At 42.8% G+C, this 24,444-nt stretch overlaps 1 protein-coding gene across 1 annotated transcript in view; it reads left to right on the forward strand.

Moving 5' to 3' along the window:
- The window catches only part of LOC139563664 (M1-specific T cell receptor beta chain-like), a 45,992-nt gene extending 22,677 nt beyond the window's left edge, over positions 1 to 23,315 (forward strand). Inside the window, exons 5-9 of the mRNA XM_071382517.1 lie at positions 13,116 to 13,176; positions 17,113 to 17,463; positions 17,617 to 17,643; positions 19,533 to 19,639; positions 22,131 to 23,315. Coding sequence (XP_071238618.1) covers positions 13,116 to 13,176; positions 17,113 to 17,463; positions 17,617 to 17,643; positions 19,533 to 19,639; positions 22,131 to 22,154 — 570 coding nt within the window. The 3' untranslated portion in view covers positions 22,155 to 23,315. The remainder of the gene's footprint in view (positions 1 to 13,115; positions 13,177 to 17,112; positions 17,464 to 17,616; positions 17,644 to 19,532; positions 19,640 to 22,130) is intronic.
- The last annotated feature ends 1,129 nt before the right edge of the window (positions 23,316 to 24,444 follow it).

Genomic DNA, 24,444 nt, shown 5'->3' on the forward strand with positions numbered 1-24,444 from the left:
CATAGAGCTCTTACAGGGTATCTCATAGAGCTCTTACAGGGTATCTCATAGAGCTCTTACAGGGTATCTCATAGAGCTCTTACAGGGTATCTCATAAAGCTCTTACAGGGTATCTCATAGAGCTCTTACAGGGTATCTCATAGAGCTCTTACAGGGTATCTCATAGAGCTCTTACAGGGTATCTCATAGAGCTCTGACAGGGTATCTCATAGAGCTCTTACAGGGTATCTCACAGAGCTCTTACAGGGTATCTCATAGAGCTCTTACAGGGTATCTCATAGAGCTCTTACAGGGTATCTCATAGAGCTCTTACAGGGTATCTCATAGAGCTCTTACAGGGTATCTCACAGAGCTCTTACAGGGTATCTAATAAAGCTCTGACAGGGTATCTCATAGAGCTCTGACAGGGTATCTAATAAAGCTCTGACAGGGTATCTCATAGAGCTCTGACAGGGTATCTCACAGAGCTCTTACAGGGTATCTCATAGAGCTCTGACAGGGTATCTCATAAAACTTTTACAGGGTGTCTCATAGAGACTAGCTTTACATGAGAATGGAAAAACTATCAAATGGACGAAGTGGGTTTCCTCACTCCATCCACCGCACAGGTCAGTCGACGTGCACCAAACCACTTCTTCTGTTCCGCGGACATCATAATAAGACTCTTATCAATTACTGGATACCTCACCCAACGCCATCACACCCAACGCCACCTCCCCTAACGCCATCACACCCAACGCCACCTCACCCAACGCCATCACACCCAACGCCCACTCCCCCAATGCCACCTCACAGCATCCATGATGCTCCCATAACTTCAAACTGATCCCCCAGGTAACATTGATGAGGCTCCGCCTTCAAACCGATCCCCCGGGTAACACTGATGAGGCTCCGCCTTCAAACCGATCCCCCAGGTAACATTGATGAGGCTCCCCATAACTTCAAACTGATCCTCCAGGTAACATTGATGAGGCTCCGCCTTCAAACCGATCCCCCAGGTAACACTGATGAGGCTCCGCCTTCAAACCGATCCCCCATACAATCACACCATACATTCACACCATACAATCACACCATACAATCACACCATACATTCACACCATACATTCACACCATACAATCACACCATACAATCACACCATACAATCACACCATACATTCACACCATAAAATCACACCATATAATCACACCATACATTCACACCATACATTCACACCATACAATCACACCATACAATCACACCATACAATCACACCATACAATCACACCATACATTCACACCATACATTCACACCATACAATCACACCATACAATCACACCATACATTCACACCATACATTCACACCATACAATCACACCATACAATCACACCATACAATCACACCATACATTCACACCATAAAATCACACCATACAATCACACCATACAATCACACCATACAATCACACCATACAATCACACCATACATTCACACCATACATTCACACCATACAATCACACCCTAACCCTCTGGGCCACCATTATCACAACCTTTTTCAACCGGTTGTTCAGTACAGTACCGTTTTCGTTGAATTCAACGTCGCACGTCATTCTGTCATACGTAACGCACCCCAGGTGAGCGGTCTGAGGAAGAAGGAGACAGCTAGAAGATGACATCATTTCCTGGTCTGATGAACAGGGGAGAGGTCTGAAGAAGAAGGGGAGAGAGAGAGAGAGAGAGAGAGAGAGAGAGAGAGAGAGAGAGAGAGAGAGAGAGAGAGAGAGAGAGAGAGAGAGAGAGAGAGAGAGAGAGAGAGAGAGAGAGAGAGAGAGAGAGAGAGAGAGAGAGAGAGAGAGAGAGAGAGAGAGAGAGAGAGAGAGAGAGAGAGAAGAGACAGAGAGAGAGAGAGAAAGGAGAGAGAGAGAGAGAGAGAGAGAGAGAGAGAGAGAGAGAGAGAGAGAGAGAGACACCATTGTAAATACAACCCATATTTATGTTTATTTATTTTAACTTGTGTGCTTTAACCATTTGTACATTGTTACAACACTGCATATATATAATATGACATTTGTAATGTCTTTATTGTTTTGAAACTTCTGTATGTGTAATGTTTACTGTTCATTTTTATTGTTTATTTGACTTCTGTATATTATCTACCTCACTTGCTTTGGCAATGTTAACACATGTTTCCCATGCCAATAAAGCCCCTTGAATTGAATTGAATTGAATTGAAGAGAGAGAGAGAGAGAGAGAGAGAGAGAGAGAGAGAGAGAGAGAGAGAGAGAGAGAGAGAGAGAGAGAGAGAGAGAGAGAGAGAGAGAGAGAGAGAGAGAGACAGAGAGAGAGAGAGAGAGAAAGGAGAGAGAGAAAGGAGAGAGAACGGAGGAGACGTTCAGACTGTCCCTCTTCCTCTCAGTCCTCTGATGTCTGTCAGGATGAAGCTGCTGCGTGTGACTCTGGCTCTCCTCCTCGCTGCCAGTAAGAACTGTCCTCTACTTACACACATGACCGGCTTCACAAATCAGCAGTGTGGAAACTGATATTCTGTGTGTTCAAAGTCAACCTGATCATTGTTCCTGCGACCGTTGAAATTACAGAAATGATTTTAATTTGTAATCACTTTCAGGTTGATACTTACTTCATAGATGTTTTAATGTTTCATGTATTTTTTTCTTTACAGATTTCTGTGTCGGTGTAACAGTTCAACAGTCTCCTGTCCAGTCTGTGTGTAGAGAAGGAGACGTGTCAGTCACTCTACGGTGTTACCATGACGACAGCAGCTACTACTACATGTTCTGGTACCGACAGAGAGACAACAACATGGAGATGCTAACATATTCTCTGGGTCAAGGCGTGTGGGAAATACAACCTCCCTTTGAGAAGGATGTACATTACACCATGAGCAGGCCGGAGCTGACCAGATCCACTCTGGAGATCAAGAACCTGGAGGTTGGGGACGGGGCTGTGTATTACTGTGCTTCCAGTACAGCACGATGACTCAGAACAGATACACTTCCTTACAACAACCCCTAGAAGCCACAGGAGGAGGGGGGAGAGGAGAGGAGGAGGGGGGAGAGGGGGAGAGGAAGAAACCATACCAGAGAGAAGGGGGAGAGAAGAGGAGGGGGGGGGTGGAGGGGGGAGAGGGGGAGAGGAAGAAACCATACCAGAGAGAAGGGGGAGAGGAGGGGGGAGGGCAGGAAGAAACCACACCAGAGAGAAGGGAAAGAGGAGAGGAGGGGGGAGGAGGTGGGAGGGGGAGAGGAGAGGAGAGGAGAGGGGAGGGGGGGAGGAAGAAACCACACCAGAGAGAAGGAGGAGAGGAGGGGTAGTGGGGGTGTAGTTGGTGTGGTGACATCTCAAATTTCTTGGTATTTTGGTCTTAGTCCTCCATTTATAACCTTTAATTTTAATTGTAGAGTTTTTTTCAATTGTAAAACATGACCAAAAAACAAGCAGTAAAGAAGAACAATGTTCTCATGTTGGGGCTCTCCGTCTTCTTCTGGACTCGGGGCTCGTTTCGAAATGACCTTCAAGACATTCCACCATGTTGTCAACAGACACACCTGAACCACAGAGAACCTGTCAAAAGTGACACCGGAACCACAGAGTGTCACGCCTGCTCCCGCTCTCCCTCCCTGGTGCTCGAAGGCTCCAGGCTAACCCAGCATTACGCACTCCTGTCACCATCAGTACGCACACCTGCCCCCCCCCCCCCCCCCCCCCGTTACGCGCATCAGCGATTATTGGACTCACCTGGACTCAATCACCTCTGTCATTACCACCCCTATGTCTGTCTGTTCCCTTCCGCAGCAGCATTAGTTGTTGTTTTGTACCTGTGTGCTGACGCTGTTCTTGTCTTGGTCTTTGTCTGTTTCCTGGTTAAATGTTGACTCCCCGTTCCTGCTTCTCATGTCCCGGCGTCGGTCCTTACAGAATTCTGCAGCCATCATATGAAGCATCGGGGAGTGCTGGCGTTCCTGTTGGTGGTGGCCGGCACCGATGGAACAGGGGGTGCCTAAGCCAGCACGTCGGGTTAACACGCCCTAGCTGGCTCGAGAGGTTCGTGCCCCGTTTGGCTCGGAAGGCGCCCATCCCACGTCGGGCCTCAGCCGGATCATCATGGTTTTGACACCAAGACGGCTCGCCAGGCTGCTACGCTTCAGCCGGATCATCGGGATCCTACGCCGCAGCGGGATCGACAGGCTTCCACGCCTCTGCCCGGATCATCGGGAGTTTACGCCCAGCCGGCTAGCCCAGCGCCCCATGCCTCGGCCGGCCCGTCAGTGTGTATTTCCAGTAGTTAGCTACACCGCTACATGGTAACACAGTAGTGTGTAGTTCCAGTAGTTAGCTACACCGCTACATGGTAACACAGTAGTGTGTATTTCCAGTAGTTAGCTACACCGCTACATGGTAAAACAGTAGTGTGTAGTTCCAGTAGTTAGCTACACCGCTACATGGTAACACAGTAGTGTGTAGTTCCAGTAGTTAGCTACACCGCTACATGGTAACACAGTAGTGTGTAGTTCCAGTAGTTAGCTACACCGCTACATGGTAACACAGTAGTGTGTAGTTCCAGTAGTTAGCTACACCGCTACATGGTAACACAGTAGTGTGTATTTCCAGTAGTTAGCTACACCGCTACATGGTAACACAGTCGTGTGTAGTTCCAGTAGTTAGCTACACCGCTACATGGTAAAACAGTAGTGTGTAGTTCCAGTAGTTAGCTACACCGCTACATGGTAAAACAGTAGTGTGTAGTTCCAGTAGTTAGCTACACCGCTACATGGTAACACAGTATTGTGTAGTTACAGTAGTTAGCTACACCGCTACATGGTAAAACAGTAATTAACCACCAGAAACACTACCAAGATTTGAATTTAGTTCAACTACCACCAAGCTACTGCTAAATGTAATTAAATGACTAGTTGAAGAAAATGCAGTTCACTGCTCCCCAACACTGATCTGACAACAGAAGAGAGTACCGACATGCGTAATACCCTGGTGACTTCTCTGACCTGTTAGTACCACATCATGGTGTAATACCCTGGTGACTTCTCTGACCTGTTAGTACCACATCATGGTGTAATACCCTGGTGACTTCTCTGACCTATCAGTGCCGACATGTGTAATACCATGGTGACGTCTCTGACCTGTTAGTACCACATCATGGTGTAATACCCTGGTGACTTCTCTGACCTGTTAGTACCACATCATGGTGTAATACCCTGGTGACTTCTCTGACCTGTCAGTACCACATCATGGTGTAATACCCTGGTGACTTCTCTGACCTGTTAGTACCACATCATGGTGTAATGCCCTGGTGACTTCTCTGACCTTTCAGTACCACATCATGGTGTAATACCCTGGTGACTTCTCTGACCTGTCAGTACCACATCATGGTGTAATGCCCTGGTGACTTCTCTGACCTGTCGGTACCACATCATGGTGTAGCTGGACATGCTGAAGCCTGGACCCAGGGAGCACTGCAGGGTGACTGGACTGGAGGTGGTGGTGTTACCAGGAAGGGTGAGGAGCTGCTACACACTGACCTGTAGAGAAGAGAGGAGAGGAGGGCAGAGGAGGAGAGAGGAGAGGAGAGCAGAGGAGGAGGAGGAGAGGATCAGGGGAGAGGAAGAGAGGAGAAGAGAGGAGGAAGAAGAGAGACAAGCCATCACTGTGTCTATTAAGAGCTGGTACAACTCTAATTACTCCAAGAGTCCCAGCTACTAAGCGAACCTCAGACACTCACTTGGGGACAGAAGAAACAGCCAACTCAGGACTATAGGAGGCATCATGTCACTCATCATCTCTGTGAATGACATTCAACCTCATTGTACACACTGTACGGCTCTCACTGAGGCCCCTCCCCCAGGGTTACTGAGGCCCCTCCCCCAGGGTCACTGAGGCCTCTCCCCCAGCGTCACTGATGCCCCTCCCCCAAGGTCACTGTGGCCCCTCCCCTAGGATCTCTGTGGCCCCTCCCCCAAGGTCACTGAGGCCTCTCCCCCAGCATCACTGAAACCCCTCTCCCAAGGTCACTGAGGCCCCTCCCCAGAGTCACTGAAGGACCTCCCCCTGGGTCACTGAAACCCCTCCCCCTGGGTTACTGAAGCCCCTCCCCCTGGGTCACTGAAGCCCCTCCCCCAAGGTCGCTGAAGCCCCTCCCCCAAGGTCACCTCCCTTCAGTTTGGCTGGCCCCTAGTGTGCTCGCATACTCTGTGAAGACCTTCGCTTGAAAAATTAGAAAAAAGTGACAAATAGTACTGTTTGTCCATCTTGATACGCCGTAGCCAGTAGCCAGTATACACTTCCTCTAAATAGTCCGAATTCTACCTAAGTACTGAAAGTACCAGCTACCTTCTACAGCAGGGTAGAGAGAGAGAGAGTTGAATTCATCACCACATCCTCTTGATAACTGTTATAATGTCTGGGCTGTGCCTCCCCCTGTCGGATATAGATCCTGCCAGGCCGTGCCTCCCCCTGTCAGATAGAAATCCTGCCAGGCTGTGCCTCCCCCTGTCAGATAGAGATCCTGCCAGGCCGTGCCTCCCCCTGTCGGATAGAGATCCTGCCAGGCTGTGCCTCCCCCTGTCAGATAGACATCCTGCCAGGCTGTGCCTCCCCCTGTCAGATAGAGATCCTGCCAGGCCGTGCCTCCCCCTGTCGGATAGAGATCCTGCCAGGCTGTGCCTCCCCCTGTCAGATAGAGATCCTGCCAGGCCGTGCCTCCCCCTGTCGGATAGAGATCCTGCCAGGCTGTGCCTACTGTCTGAATCACCACTGTCTGAATCACCACTGTCTGATCACCACTGTCTGAATCACCACTGTCTGATCACCACTGTCTGATTCACCACTGTCTGAATCACCACTCTCTGATCACCACTCAAATCAAATCACACTTTATTTGTCAAATACACATGGTTAGCAGATGTTAATGCGAGTGTAGCGAAATGCTTGTGCTTCTAGTTCCGACAGTGCGGTATAATAAGTAATCTAATTCCGAACAACTACAAATGAAGTTGGACGTTTACATATACCAGAGCCAAATACATTTAAACTCAGTTTTTCACAATTCCTGACATTTAATTCTAATAAAATTCCCTGTCTTACGTCAGTTAGGATCACCACTTTATTTTAAGAATGTGAAATGTCAGAATAATAGTAGAGTGAAGGATTTATTTCAGCTTTTATTTCTTTCATCACATTCTAAGTGGGTCAGAAGGTTACATACACTCAATTAGTATTTGGTAGAATTGCCTTTAAATTGTTTAACTTGGGTCAAACGTTTCGTGTAGCCTGAATTTTGGCCCATTCCTACTGACAGAGCTGGTATAACTGAGTCAGGTTTGTAGGCCTCCTTGCTCGCACACGCTTTTTCACTTCTGCCCACAAATTCTCTATGGGATTGAGGTCAGGGCTTTGTGATGGCCACTCCAATACCTTGACTTTGTTGTCCTAAAGCCATTTGGCCACAACTTTGGAAGTATGCTTGAGGTCATTGTCCGTTTGGAAGACCCATTTGCGACCAAGCTTTAACTTCCTGACTGATGTTTTGATATGTTGCGTCAATATATCCACATAATTTTCCTCCTCATGATGCCATTTATTTTGTGAAGTGCAGCAGTCCCTCCTGCAGCAAAGCACCCCCACAACATGATGCTGCCACCCCCGTGCTTCACGGTTGGGATTGTGTTCTTCGGCTTGCAAGCTGTCCCTTTTTCCTCCAAACATAACGATGGTCATTATGGCCAAACAGTTCTATTTTTGTTTCATCAGACCAGAGGACATTCCTCCAAAAAGTACGATCTTTGTCCCCATGTGCAGTTGCAAACCGTAGTCTGGCTTTTTTATGACGGTTTTGGAGCAGTTGTTTCTTCCTTGCTGAGCGGCCTTTCAGGTTATGTCGATATAGGACTCGTTTTACTGTGGATATACAGTAAATACTTTTGTATCATTTTCCTCCAGCATCTTCACAATGTCCTTCGCTGTTGTTCTGGGATTGATTTGCACTTTTCGCACTAAAGTACCTTAATCTCTAGGAGACAGAACGCGTCTCCTTCCTGAGTGGTATGACGGCTGCGTGGTCCCATGGTGTTTATACTTGCGTACTATTGTTTGTACAGATAAATGTTGTCCCTTCAGGCGTTTGGAAATTTCTCACAAGGATGAACCAGACTTGTGGAGGTCTACAATTTTTTTCTGAGGTCTTCGCTGATTTCTTTTGATTTTCCCATGATGTCAAGCAAAGAGGCACTGAGTTTGAAGGTAGGCCTTGAAGTACATCCACAGGTACACCTCCAATTGACTCAAATGATGTCAATTAGCCTATCAGAAGCTTCTAAAGCCATGAAATCCTTTTCTGGAATTTTCCAAACTGTTTAAAAGCACAGTCAACTCAGTGTATGTAAACTTCTGACCCACTGGAATTGTGATACAGTGAATTAGAAGTGAAATAATCTGTCTGTAAACAACTGTTGGAAAAATGACTTGTGTCATGCACAAAGTAGATGTCCTAACCGACTTGCCAAAACTATAGTTTGTTAACAAGAAATTTGTGGAGTAGTTGAAAAACGAGTTTTAATGACTCCAACCTAAGTGTATGTAAACTTCTGACTTCAACTGTACCTAATACACATAAATCTAAAGGGGTGAATGAGAATATGTACATGTAAGTATATGGATGAGCGATGGCCGAGCGGCATAGGCAAGGTGAAATAGATGGTATAAAACACAGTATATACATGTGATATGAGTAATGTGAGATATGTAAACATTATTAAAGTGGCATTATTTAGAGTGGCATTGTTTAAAGTGACTAATGATCCATTTATTAAAGTGTCCAGTGATTGGGTCTCAATGTAGGCAGCAGCCTCTCTGAGTTAGTGATGGCTGTTTAGCAGTCTGATGGCCTTGAGATAGAAGCTGTTTTTCAGTTTCTCGGTCCCAGCTTTGATGCACCTGTACTGACCTCGCCTTCTGGATGATAGCGGGGTGAACAGGCAGTGGCTCGGGTGGTTGATGTCCTTGATGATATTTTTGGCCTTCCTGTGACATCGGGTGCTGTAGGTGTCCTGGAGGAAAGGTAGTTTGCCCACCTGTGATGCGTTGTTCAGACCTCACTACCCTCTGGAGAGCCTTGCGATTGAGGGCGGTGCAGTTGCTGTACCAGGCTGTGACACTGCCCGACAGGATGCTCTCGATTGTGCATCTGTAAAAGTTTGTCAGGGTTTTGGGTGACAAGCGAAATTTCTTCAGCCTCCTGAGTTTGAAGAGGCGCTGTTGCACCTTCTTCACAACGCTGTCTGTGTGGGTGGACCATTTCAGTTTGTCTGCGATGTGTACGCCGAGGAACTTAAAACTTTCCACCTTCTCCACTGCTGTCCCTTCGATGTGGATAAGGGGGTGCTCCCTCTGCTGTTTCCTGAAGTCCACGATCATCTCCTTAGTTTTGTTGATGTTGAGTGAGAGGTTGTTTTCCTGACACCACACTCCGAGAGCCCTCACCTCCTCCCTGTTGGCCGTCTCGTCGCTGTTGGTAATCAAGCCCACTACTGTTGTGTCGACTGCAAACTTGATGATCGAGTTGGAGTTGGAGGCTTGCATGGCCATAGATTTGTGTTATGTATATTGTGTTTGTGTTTCTGTAAAGACTGTCTCCTGTTTGTGTTTCTGTAAAGACTGTCTCCTGTTTGTGTTTCTGTAAAGACTGTCTCCTGTTTGTGTTTCTGTAAAGTCTGTCTCCTGTTTGTTTCTGTAAAGACTGTCTCCTGTTTGTGTTTCTGTAAAGACTGTCTCCTGTTTGTGTTTCTGTAAAGACTGTCTCCTGTTTGTGTTTCTGTAAAGACTGTCTCCTGTTTGTGTTTCTGTAAAGACTGTCTCCTGTTTGTGTTTCTGTAAAGACTGTCTCCTGTTTGTGTTTCTGTAAAGTCTGTCTCCTGTTTGTGTTTCTGTAAAGACTGTCTCCTGTTTGCGTTTCTGTAAAGTCTGTCTCCTGTTTGTGTTTCTGTAAAGACTGTCTCCTGTTTGTGTTTCTGTAAAGTCTGTGTCCTGTTTGTGTTTCTGTAAAGACTGTCTCCTGTTTGCGTTTCTGTAAAGTCTGTCTCCTGTTTGTGTTTCTGTAAAGACTGTCTCCTGTTTGTGTTTCTGTAAAGTCTGTCTCCTGTTTGTGTTTCTGTAAAGTCTGTCTCCTGTTTGTGTTTCTGTAAAGTCTGTCTCCTGTTTGTATTTCTGTAAAGACTGTCTCCTGTTTGTGTTTCTGTAAAGACTGTCTCCTGTTTGTATTTCTGTAAAGACTGTCTCCTGTTTGTATTTCTGTAAATACTGTCTCCTGTTTGTGTTTCTGTAAAGTCTGTCTCCTGTTTGTATTTCTGTAAAGACTGTCTCCTGTTTGTGTTTCTGTAAAGACTGTCTCCTGTTTGTGTTTCTGCGTTTACATTATAATGATATATTATTATCCAGGCACATTACCAAGTACATGAATGGGGTAAACCAACTCTGAGAGTGTGTATTAGGCTGTGTGAGAGAAGGTTTGACTCCTAATCAACCCGTCCAATGTGAGGACATGTGTTGTTGAAGTACAGGAGATCACTGAAGCAGGAGACGAGCTGCGTAATGGACGCTGAACAGCCTTGTTAGTACATCAGTCCAATTAGATGTTGTATTTCCCTTCTTTATCAGCTTCAGACAAAAGCTAATATTTCCCTTAAAACGCTGTTTTTTGGATGAATAGATAGAACAATCAGTGGGTGTTTCTCTGACTGTCTGACTGTCATGGAGGTATCCCTAGTATACAGTGGTGTAAAGTACTTAAGTAAAAATACTTTAAAGTACTTCTTAAGTCGTTTTTTCTGGTGGTATATGTACTTTACTATGTACAACTTTTACTTGAGTCACTTTCTATTAAGGTATGTTTACTTTTACTCAAGTATGACAATTGGATACTTTTTCCACCACTGCTGGTATATAAGCCTACCCTTGATATCAAATGAAGCTCTTCGATTAAAAAGGGAGACATTTCTCAGAGATGATCCTACACTGACCCCTGGAGGGTAACTGTGGGATTACACAAAGTCTAATCTATTCTGTTCAATTCAATTCCATTGGCTTGAGATATAAAACAAACACGTTTAAGATTATCCCTAAATACATATACCTTTTATACAAACCATTCCACAATATAATGATACTGTCACTAAAGCAGATACCTCCTACCAGTTAAATAAAGGTTGACAAAAAAAAAAAAAAGATATGATAAAATGTAATTAGAATCAAGTTATAAGGTAGTGCACGTTTTAGACTGGATCTTGTCAGCCCTGCTCTGTGATAGGCTGTTACTGTCACATGATGCAGCATGGCAGGGGGGAGAGGAGAGGGAGAGGGGACAGGGCTGTGACTTAGACAGCTGTCATTTTACATTAAAAAAATAACACTTACCTGTCCTTCCCTCCTCCTCCTCCTCCTCCTCCTCCTCCTCCTCCTCTCCTCCTCCTCCTCCCCTCTCCTCCTCCTCCTCCCCCTCCTCCTCCTCCTCCCCCTCCTCTCCTCCTTCCCTCCTCCTCCTCCTTCCTCTCCTCCTCCTCTCCTCTTCCTCTTCCTCCTCCTCCTCCTCCTCTTCTCCCTCTCCTCCCTCTCCTCCCCCTCCCTGCTGCTTTTCTTAGTACTGCTGACGGAAATAGAAGTTGTCAGTTTGGACCAGGATCCAACTCCAGTAACAACAGTGAAATGTGATGATATTAATTATAAACATTACATTTGGATATTGTCTTTTTACATTGTCTTTTAAAAAAAAATGTTATTCATTACATCAATCAATAAAAAAAAGTGAATATCCAAATGTAAACGTTTATTATTAAAATCGTGAATTTGCTGTTCTATTTATAGGGTCAGAACAGGATCCAACTGCAGTAGCCCTCCGTGCCGACACACCTGCAGACAGAGACTGAGAGACTGAGATGGTGACAGAGATACAGAGAGAGAACAGGGGAGGGGAAATAAACAACAGAAAGAACAGAACGAGTGTTTTTGTGTGATGCTTTAACACTGTGGGGACAGGGGGCCACGGTGATACATTTACATAGAGACGCCGTACCAAAACCTCCTACCGTTCACTTCCATACAGGAGAGGGCCGTGGCCTATTCACACACTACTACAGACTGTCGAGGAGTCTGGAGAGATGCTTCGATAATACTGAAGGATTAAACAAGATTTCAACCAATCTTCAGGATTATAAAATCTACTTTATTGGGAGCATTTTCCTGGACAAGACAACAAACTTATGAAGTCAGATTTAGTTACATAAGGGAGTTTGTTTGATTCCTGTTTGACCATAAAATCTCCTCAAATGCATTGCTGAACTCAGTAGTTCTTTTAGAGTATCTCTGAGTATCTCTGAGTATCTCTGAGTATCTCTGAGTATCTCTGAGTATCTCTGAGTATCTCTGAGGGTCTGTGAGTATCTCTGAGTATCTCTGTTTATATTCCCTTGAGGCTGAATGACAAAGAGATCTGAGGTATTTTTGGAAGAGGAGACAAACGATGTGACACTGGAAGTGAGGCCTACTTTGGGAATGGAACCAAACTCACTGTTTTAGGTAAGTCCACTTCAGATGAATGGCATTGATATATATCTGTAACCCTGAAGATGTTTGATTAGTGTCTATGATACAACTGAACTAAATGGTTGATGTGAAAACACTGTGACTTCAACTCAACCAGCCTTCTTTGGCAATGGAACCAAACTCACTGTTTTAGGTAAATACTTTCTCATCTATAGACTTACTGTACCTGACAATGTTATGTTTATGGATCTAATGGTTCATTTGAACAATTGATTAGTATTAAAAAGCGGGTATTATTTTAGATGCCAAACGCGTAGACAAGTTCAGTAGCTAGTGGCTGGTACATTACTGCTCAGTATGTCTGCACTGTGACAACTATAATCCTGCATTCTTTGGAGCAGGAACCAAACTGACTGTTCTGGGTAAGTGAATATTCACCATGATGGAACTAATGGGGCTCTATGTGTGGTTTAGGGGCTTGGTGATGAGTTAGTTAGTTGATTATGGATTCAGTACATTAGATTAGTTCATAGTAGTGTTACTCCACTCAATGCTTTTTGATGTTAAGGCTGTTCACTGTGCCAACTATGAGGCCTATTTTGGACGAGGCACCAAATTAACAGTTCTCGGTAAGTAATCCGTACACTATGTTTGGCGTATGGACAATGAATGTGAGTGAGACAACATACTCGTGAGAAGAGATTTCATATCGTAGTATTACTGTATGTTTGAGTCATCTGTGTCGGTCTTGTTAACTGGTTAAAACACGGTGTTGATTGGTAGGACGTCTTGAACAATACAGTTATCGAAGTTCATGTACGATTGGGATATAAAGTTAACGAGAAAAGGACTTGCTAGACTAGAGCAGGGTTCCACTGTACTGTGCTAGTAGTGCCAGCCAGGCTCAGCGCGTCCATATATCTACATTAGAGCAGGGTTCCACTGTACTGTGCTAGTAGTGCCAGCCAGGCTTACTTCGGTGGAGGAACCAGGTTGACTGTTCTAGGTGAGAAATGACACTGAAAAAAGAGCCGTAATCTGTTGGTTATAAACCATGTAAGCTATGTGGTTATAATGTATGTGGTTGTAAAGTTTATTAGAGAATTGTACTGTAACAGAATGACTGGGTGGTATCTTTAAACGTCCTCCTGGCGTGGTTACATACAGGTTGAGTAAATCCACTGTGCAGGTGGTGTCAGCCAGGCTTACTTCGGTGGAGGAACCAGGTTAACTGTTCTAGGTGAGACATGACACCAACATAATATAACGTTTGGACCTGATTGGGATTTTTTTTAAACTACATGTAATTTGAGCACCTTTCCATCTTATGGTTACAACCTGTAGGATACAGTGTGTGGTTGATATTCATGGATTGGAATGTGACCTAAAGATTGGTCGAGGTGGAACGCACTTGGATTTCATTAGTAAAATAGTCACCATCATTTACTTGGTTATAAACTATGTCAGATTCACCCCCCGCCAGCTGAATGTCTCAGAGTTCCTGTGAAGAGTTTTTGAATAACTTTATTAACAGAGTAACAAATATTGAGTGAAAACAAAGTCGGAGAGACAGTAAAGATACGGCCTTGTGTCTCTGTGCTCGTACTCGGAGGCATATTTTGGAGCTGGCACCAAACTCACCGTTTTAGGTAAGAAAAATGAACAATGAACTGTTGTGGACTCTATCTGACAAATGTACACGAGGGAGTAACCAAGACCAACAAATTTATATTTGGCAATACAGAAAATATCTAACTTGACTATACGTCTAAATCGTGTTAAAGTAAGAGAGTGTATTTGCATGGATCACAGTAAAGGCATTAGTTATGTGCTCCAGTCATCATGGTATAAAGCTGTCTGGCTCCGTGCCCAGACACAGTCTACCTTCATTATAATACTTGTTATCAGCTAGAGGAGAAGAGGTTCCTTAGCAGTGGAACCAGACACAGTCGACCTTCATTATAATACTTGTTATCAGCTAGAGGGGAAGAGGTTCCTTAGCAGTGGAACCAGACACAGTCGACCTTCATTATAATAGTTGTTATCAGCTAGAGGGGAATAGGTTCCTTAGCAGTGGAACCAGACACAGTCAACCTTCATTATAATACTTGTTATTAGCTAGAGGGGAAGAGGTTCCTTAGCAGTGGAACCAGACCCAGTCGACCTTCATTATAATACTTGTTATTAGCTAGAGGGGAAGAGGTTCCTTAGCAGTGGAACCAGACACAGTCTTAGGTACTTCGGTCAAAACAATGATAATTTAATCTCTACATAATATGGAAATGATTTTGTGATGTCCTTACATTTCATAGAATAACAAAATCCAACAACCAAAGACAGCAGGTTGGGGGTGTAAAGGCTAAACTCTGCTAGTACTGAGTAGTGAGGAAGGGTTATCTCTGTAGCTGTGTATCAGTGTGAACACCAACCAGGCATACTTCGGCAGTGGCACCAAACTCACAGTTCTGGGTGAGAAAACTGATTCTGTCATCTGTTATCTATGCCGTCATGGGTTTATCTGTTACTGAAAGAGACGTTGTATAGTTTTTTTTTAATCCGGTGTGTGAACCAGAGATGGAGAGAAAATCTCTTTATGGTTTATAAAACAATGTTCCAGGCGTTGGTTTGTATGAATCTATATTGTGGTGTTGTATCAGTTTGAATGGAAATGCATAATAGTTCAGAACAGGCAAAGTAACAGATCTGTGTCAGATGTAATCCAGTGTCTGTAATGTAGAGTACGGTATGTCTCTGTGGTACACGGATAAGGCAGAGTTTGGTCCAGGTACCAGACTCACTGTTCTAGGTAAGGGATTCAGCTTTTCAACTTTCTTAAAAAAAATATTGCAAATACATCATCATGAAATTATTTTTAAATTTTAATGGGTTTGTTTGCTTTGAATTCCTGGTGTAGTTGAGCATGAAAATATTCATGGGGGGAAAAAACATTGAAGCTGTACAAAGAGCTAATGATAAAGTGAATTAGCCCTATGCTCTGTCGACATAGACATGCTTAGAAATACAGTATTACTTCCTTTGCTACAAGCCAAACTACTGCAAATACACCAATGGGGAGCTAGAATCCTCTTGGTTTTCTGTCTGTGAGTATGTGGTGTGCTCTGGTGGTTATCCTGCCTACTTTGGAGAGGGAACTAAGCTAACAGTTCTGGGTAAGAAAACTGTAATACTGTTAGAATACTGTAAGAGTACTGTAGTAATACTGTAAGAATACTGTTATAATACTGTAGTAATACTGTAAGAATACTGTTATAATATCGTAAGAGTACTGTAGTAATACTGTAAGAATAACACTGTACAACTACTGTAAGAATACTGTAAGAATGTAAGAATGTAAGAATAATACTGTAATACTGTAATACCACGGTAAGAATAATACTGTAAGAATAATGTAGTAATAATAATACTTTAATAACACTGTGGTAATAATAATACTGTAATACTACTGCTGTGGTAATAATAATAATAATGTGATAATAATGTACTACTAATACTTTAATAACACTGTGGTAATAATAATACTGTAATACTACTGCTGCGGTAATAATAATAATAATGTGCTAATAATGTACTACTAATACTTTAATAACACTGTGGTAATAATAATACTGTAATACTACTGCTGCGGTAATAATAATAATAATGTGCTAATAATGTACTACTAATACTTTAATAATACTGTGGTAATAATAATACTTCAAGAATGATGGAGTGATAATAACACTGTAATACTACTGTAATACTACTACTGTAGTAATAATAATAACGTGATAATAATGTAATACTAATACTTTAATAATACTGTGGCAATAATAATACCTCAATAATACTGTAGTAATAATAACACTAAGAATGCTGTGATAATAATACTGTAATACTACTGTAGTGATAATACTATTCTAATACTGTTATAATACTACTGTAATAATAATACTGTAATAATACTACTGTAATACTACTGTAATGATAATACTATGATAATACGGTGATAATACTATAATAATAATGCTGTGATACTACTGTAATAATGCTGTAATACTACTGTAGTGATAATACTATACTAATACTATAATAATACTACTGTGTTAATAATACTGTAATATCACTGTAATAATAATACTATGATAATACGGTGATAATACTATAGTAATAATGATGTGATACTACTGTAATAATAATACTATGTTAATACTGTGATACTACTGTAATAATACTACTGTAATACTGTTAGAATAACCTCTATGTTCTACTCAGTCTTGACTGATTACATTATATAGGGGTGGTACAGTTCAGTAACAAAGTGGTTATTTCCAAGCTGCTGTCGTACACCCTCTGTTTCTATGTGTTTGACTTGGCATACATTTTGTGATTAATGACATTCTGTGATTAATGACATTCTGTGATTAATGTCATTTTGTGATTAACTATCTCATTGAATCATTTTGTGATTAACTGTGTTTTAAATCACTCAGATTCAGGTATGATGTCGACAACAAACAGAGCCATTGAATTGAGTGTTAAAATATTCCACTGTTTTCTCCCTGCAGATCCAAACATCAGCGTCACTGAACCCACAGTGAAAGTCCTTCCACCCTCCACTAAGGAGTGTGAAGACAGAAACAAGAAGAAGAAGAAGACCCTGGTGTGTGTAGCCACCCGCTTCTACCCCGACCACGTCACGGTCTACTGGCAAGTCAACAATGTCAACACAACTGCAGGCGCCGGGACCGACAACAAGGCCTTGTGGGATAAAGATAGTTTATACAGTATCACCAGCAGACTGAGAGTCCCAGCCAATGACTGGCACAACCCAAAGAACAGTTTCACCTGCAATGTCATCTTTTACAATGGGACTGGAAATACAACTGCGAAACACACCATTAGTGGAGATCTCCATGGTAATAAAACATGAACACTGTCTGTGTTAATGAGAAGAAAGAGATTTGACTGAACTAGTCCACTAGTTTTGAGGCTCTAATGTATTCCCCTGTGTCTAAGTGGTACTGTGGTGTATAATCTCATCTGAAACTCTCCTTCTTTGTTTCTTTCAGGTCAAATTGGGGGAGAGATAACGACAGGTAAATGTGCCCATTTTATACTAAAAACATGGCATACTGTACTGATGACCTGCATACTGTACTGATGACCTGCATACTGTACTGATGACCTGCATACTGTACTGATGACCTGCATACTCTACTGATGACCTACATACTGTACTGATGACCTGCATACTGTACTGATGACTGTACTGATGGCCTGCATACTGTACTGATGACCTGCATACTGTACTGATGACCTGCATACTGTACTGATGACCTGCATACTGTACTGATGACCTGCATACTGTACTGATGACTGTACTGATGGCCTGAATACTGTACTGATGACCTACATACTCTACTGATGACCTGCATACTGTACTGATGACCTGCATACTGTACTAATGACCTGCATACTGTACTAATGACTGTACTGATGACCTACATACTGTACTGATGGCCTACATACTGTACTGATGACTGTACTAATGACCTGCATACTGTACTGATGGCCTGCATACTGTACTGATGACCTACATACTGTACTGATGACCTGCATACTGTACTGATGATGGCCTACATACTGTACTGATGACCTGCATACTGTACTGATGACTGTACTGATGACCTACATACTGTACTGATGGCCTGCATACTGTACTGATGGCCTACATACTGTACTGATGACCTGCATACTGTACTGATGGCTGTACTGATGGCCTGCATACTGTACTGATGACCTGCATACTGTACTGATTACCTGCATACTGTACTGATGACCTGCATACTGTACTGATGACCTGCATACTGTACTGATGACCTGCAGTGTATATCAGGGTTTTCCTGGTCCTGGTCCTGAGTTAGGGTTAGGGGTTAGGGGTTAGGGGTTAGGGTTAGGGGTTAGGGTTTAGGGTTATGGCTAAGGGGTTATAAAGAGGTGCATATTTCTGTTTTTGCCCTGGAACTACCCACCTGATTCCACTAATTACCTAATCATCAAGCCTGATTAGCGGAAGCAGGTGTGTCAGTTCTACGGAAAAAACTATGAGCTTCCCTTTGGATCCCCAGGACCAAGAAACACAGGCCTAGATCATTGGTTGGATCCCCAGGACCAAGAAACACTGGCTTAGATCATTGGTTGGATCCCCATGACCAAGAAACACAGGCCTAGATCATTGATTGGATCCCCAGGACCAAGAAACACTGGCCTAGATCATTGGTTGGATCCCAGGACCAAGAAACACTGGCCTAGATCATTGGTTGGATCCCCAGGACCAAGAAACACAGGCCTAGATCATTGGTTGGATCCCCAGGACCAAGAAACACTGGCCTAGATCATTGGTTGGATCCCCAGGACCAAGAAACACTGGCCTAGATCATTGATTGGATCCCCAGGACCAAGAAACACTGGCCTAGATCATTGGTTGGATCCCAGGACCAAGAAACACAGGCCTAGATCATTGGTTGGATCCCCAGGACCAAGAAACACTGGCCTAGATCATTGGTTGGATCCCCAGGACCAAGAAACACAGGCCTAGATCATTGGTTGGATCCCCAGGACCAAGAAACACTGGCCTAGATCATTGGTTGGATCCCAGGACCAAGAAACACAGGCCTAGATCATTGGTTGGATCCCCAGGACCAAGGAACACTGGCCTAGATCATTGGTTGGATCCCCAGGACCAAGAAACACTGGCCTAGATCATCGGTTGGATCCCCAGGACCAAGAAACACAGGCCTAGATCATTGGTTGGATCCCCAGGGCCAAGAAACACAGGCCTAGATCATTGGTTGGATCCTCAGGACCAAGAAACACTGGCCTAGATCATTGGTTATGCTGTATTTTTCTCAATGGACGATCTGCTAACAAAATCATCTGATACCACCTTAATCAAGGTCATTTGAATGTATTATTGTCCTTGCAGATGACTATGTGAAGAGCACCCAGACTGCCAAGCTGGCCTACAGCATCTTCATCGCTAAGAGTACCTTCTACGGCCTGGTCGTCATGGTTATGATTTGGAAGTTCCAGGTGAGTTGACTAGAACTATGACAAAGGTTCATCACACAGCCATCTCTCTCCTCTTTTATCTATGCCTTGTGCTAGAGGAGTCCCAGATCAGTTTTGTACTGTCTTGCCAACTCCTCTGGTCAGGGTGACAGTGACCCACTGGGCACACCATATCATTTCAACGTGGATAATTGGGAAATATTTGGTTTAGACGTTGATCAATGAGATTACAATTTATATTCACCCAATTAAAAAGACAGCCAAAAGTTAGTTGAATTTCCAACGTGTTATCCCCATGATTTCAACCATCTAAAAGCACAACCAAGTTCAAATGGGGAAAATCTATGTCTGATTTTTGGTTTATTTGTCAACCAAATGTCTGTCGTTGCTCTTTCAACCATTTTAAAGCACAACAAAGTTGAAATGGGGAAACAGTGTCAGATATTTAATCATTTATAGAACGGATTAATGTGTTATCACTGTGCTTCGTCTAATAGCAGAACCAAATGACCTGGATTTCAGTTGAGAGTTACATTATAGTACATGGTACAAGGGATCAATGCCATTCGAGATTCTATTCCGATTTTAAGCTGAGATCTCTCAACAATCCATCCCACGACAGCACAGAGGTACTAATCAGTGACGTCATAGCTAAGACTTGGTTTTAAAACCTTGAAGACAGATGAACTCTCCAATAGGAGGTGCTGCCCAGACTAATGTTTATGTTTCTGATAGAAGCCATGACCTTGATTATCTGATATTGTTTTAAATCTATCAAAATTCAACATATTTTGTTTATGTTGAAATTAGTTTACCATAATGACACAATCCTGTGATTTTAAATTTCACCCCCAAAAAAACTGTTTACGTCGATTACTTTGTTTTAAAAACCAATGTATATTCCATGTAGATTCCACGTCACAATACGTTGACAAATGACGTTGAAACAATGTTGATTCAACCAGTTTGTGCCCAGTGGGGCGTCACAGGACAGGCAGGATAGGCAGCACAAACTGATCTGGGATCCAGTGGGATTTCACAGGACAGGCAGGATATGCAGCACAAACTGATCTGGGATCAGCCTAGCTATGGGCTAATGAAGGTTCTAACCTGGCACCATCAGGCTAGCTATGGGCTAGTGAAGGTTCTAACCTGGCACCATCATGCTAGCTATGGGCTAATGAAGGTTCTAACCTGGCACCATCAGGCTAGCTATGGGCTAATGAAGGTTCTAACCTGGCACCATCAGGCTAGCTATGGGCTAATGAAGGTTCTAACCTGGCACCATCAGGCTAACTATGGGCTAATGAAGGTTCTAACCTGGCACCATCAGCCTAGCTATGGGCTAATGAAGGTTCTAACCTGGCACCATCAGGCTAGCTATGGGCTAATGAAGGTTCTAACCTGGCACCACCAGGCTAGCTATGGGCTAATGAAGGTTCTAACCTGGCACCATCAGGCTAGCTATGGGCTAATGAAGGTTCTAACCTGGCACCATCAGGCTAGCTATGGGCTAATGAAGGTTCTAACCTGGCACCATCAGGCTAGCTATGGGCTAATGAAGGTTCTAACCTGGCACCATCATGCTAGCTATGGGCTAATGAAAGTTCTAACCTGGCACCATCAGGCTAGCTATGGGCTAATGAAGGTTCTAACCTGGCACCATCAGGCTAGCGATGGGCTAATGAAGGTTCTAACCTGGCACCATCAGGCTAGCTATGGGCTAATGAAGGTTCTACCCTGGCACCATCATATAAATAAAAACCTTGATTCTATTTCTGTGGGCACCATAATGTCTTTATCCTGTATCTCTGTGTTTCCCATACAGACACAATACTGTCTTTATCCTGTATCTCTGTTTCACATACAGACACCATACTGTCTTCATCCTGTATCTCTGTTTCCCATACAGACACCATACTGTCTTTATCCTGTATCTCTGTGTTTCCCATACAGACACCATACTGTCTTTATCCTGTATCTCTGTGTTTCCCATACAGACACCATACTGTCTTTATCCTGTATCTCTGTTTCACATACAGACACCATACTGTCTTTATCCTGTATCTCTGTGTTTCACATACAGACACCATACTGTCTTTATCCTGTATCTCTGTTTCCCATACAGACACCATACTGTCTTTATCCTGTATCTCTGTTTCCCATACAGACACCATACTGTCTTTATCCTGTATCTCTGTGTTTCCCATACAGACACCATACTGTCTCTATCCTGTATCTCTGTTTCCCATACAGACACCATACTGTCTTTATCCTGTATCTCTGTTTCCCATACAGACACCATACTGTCTCTATCCTGTATCTCTGTTTCCCATACAGACACCATACTGTCTCTATCCTGTATCTCTGTTTCCCATACAGACACCATACTGTCTCTATCCTGTATCTCTGTGTTTCCCATACAGACACCATACTGTCTCTATCCTGTATCTCTGTTTCCCATACAGACACCATACTGTCTTTATCCTGTATTTCTGTGTTTCACATGCAGGGCTCCTCAGAGAAACAGATTTAACGGAATACAAGTGGCCCAAGGAGGATGTCCTGCATGGGTGTTCCATGGGATCAAGGACGGACTGGCAAAAGGGCAATTCTGGCAAATGCCAGATGGACTGATTCATCTTTAGCCCAGTGGGCCTGTCTAAATTGGCTTTAGTAAAGACAGCTTTAAGGAAAAACATGGGCAGGTGTGTTAGAAAGCCCTGGGCCGGTTTCTGGTCCCAGTTTGCCCCTGCATGTAATTGTATTGTCCATTGTGCTTATTGTGTCCATCATCTCTTTATTACCCTGTCTATGTGAAGATGTGCTTTTAAGAATCTCCTATGAACATGCAATTTAAATGTATATTTGAATAAATTCAGCCTAAACAATCTTTCCATTAACTTACAAAACCATTGTCTGTTTGTTTTTCCAGTAATTACAGTATAGTATGTATGAATACATTCTGCTTTCCGATTTCTACATGTTAATTTGTGAATAATAAACTGTATATAATTAGAGACAGATCGAAATGTACCTCTCCACAGTTGAATATTTTCACGACCCTCCCCCTCATAGAATTAACTCAATCTAATGTTTACGACCACAAATAACCAGAACTGTAGCGACCCTGTTTTTATAAACGTGGATATCGACGTCGCCGCTTCAGCAAGCTTTTCTGGCACAGTTGATGCCACGCAGGGCTTTGGGCCAGAAGGTTGAGGGTTCACCGACCACCACGGACGAGCTCACTCTCACTGCCTGTTTCATCACATTACGATCAGAGACTGAGGCAGACCAAGATCAGCTATGGGGAAATCAGATTTTCAACATTTTGATGCCACATTTATATAAAATATATGCAACAACTTTTCCACCGATAGGTTTAACAACCAATCAACAAAGCATACCAACTTCTGGCACTTTAATAATCATGGTTTGTGTTTTGAACAAACAGAAAATACATCCCTCCCTACCTTGTAGACTTAGCCAGTAATGAAGGCTTGGCTTGACAATCTCTTAGTGTCATTAAACTTTATGGTGTTTTGCAAAACAATGTCTCTTTTCATTCATCAATTGGCCACTGCACAGTTTGGATTGATTGATTAATTTTAATTGTATGTAAATAAAATACATATATACACATAATTGTTTTAAGTGACTGGGATTGTACAATAAAGTCTGGGATTTATTTCCATTGTGGTCCCTATTTTTTATTTACATAAATACATATACAATTACATAGATAGAGACAAAACAATGGTCTCTTCCAGATGAGTATGAGGGTAGTACAATTCTGACCAGCTTGTTTGGCAGCTTGCTTATTCTTTAGATGTTTGGGGCTGCTGGTGAACCATGATGATAATCAGTGACACTAGACTAGATGTTTGGGGCTGCTGGTGAACCATGATGTGTCTATAGCTTCTAGGTTTCCATCCAATTGGACCAGCGCACCTGCCAGAGTCTTTATGGTGTCTATAGCTTCTAGGTTACCATCCAATTGGTCGACAGATTTATATATGAGAATATACAAAAATCTTCATAAAAACAATATGCCATTTCAGAGTTTCCTTCATTAAAATTAGGTGCCGGACAACATGACAGGGAAGACTGTAATTTACCGGACATTTGAGAAACTGAACATCCGTTCAGATCCAACATGGCGCAGTCAGCGCTATCAATAAACAAGGGATATTGGCCAAATGAGCCACATTTACATGTCCTTAAAAACAGCCTATAACAAATGACAGAAACACTATTCATTGAGTTACGATGTGTAGTAAATTATAAACTTTATAGCCTGTATATTTTTGGGGGAATACTTTCCTAAAACAATAATTGTCTCCCTCACGGTTCAGCTGTCAGAGATTTGAGCACTAAATGTATCAGGGCATTGAATGCAAAGGCTTAAGTTTCTACTGTATGATATCACCATTTATATATATATATATATATATATATATATATATACAGTGAGGGAAAAAAGTATTTGATCCCCTGCTGATTTTGTACGTTTGCCCACTGACAAAGAAATTATCAGTCTATAATTTTAATGGTAGGTTTATTTGAACAGTGAGAGACAGAATAACAACAAAAATATCCAGAAAAATGCATGTCAAAAATTTTATAAATTGATTTGCATTTTAATGAGGGAAATAAGTATTTGACCCCTTCTCAATCAAAAAAGATTTCTGGCTCCCAGGTGTCTTTCATACAGGTAACGAACGGAGATTAGGAGCACACTCTTAAAGGGAGTGCTCCTAATCTCAGTTTCTTACCTGTATAAAAGATACCTGTCCACAGAAGCAATCAATCAATCAGATTCC

This window comes from Salvelinus alpinus, chromosome 34 (genome assembly GCF_045679555.1).
Source record: "Salvelinus alpinus chromosome 34, SLU_Salpinus.1, whole genome shotgun sequence".
NCBI lineage: Eukaryota > Metazoa > Chordata > Actinopteri > Salmoniformes > Salmonidae > Salvelinus > Salvelinus alpinus.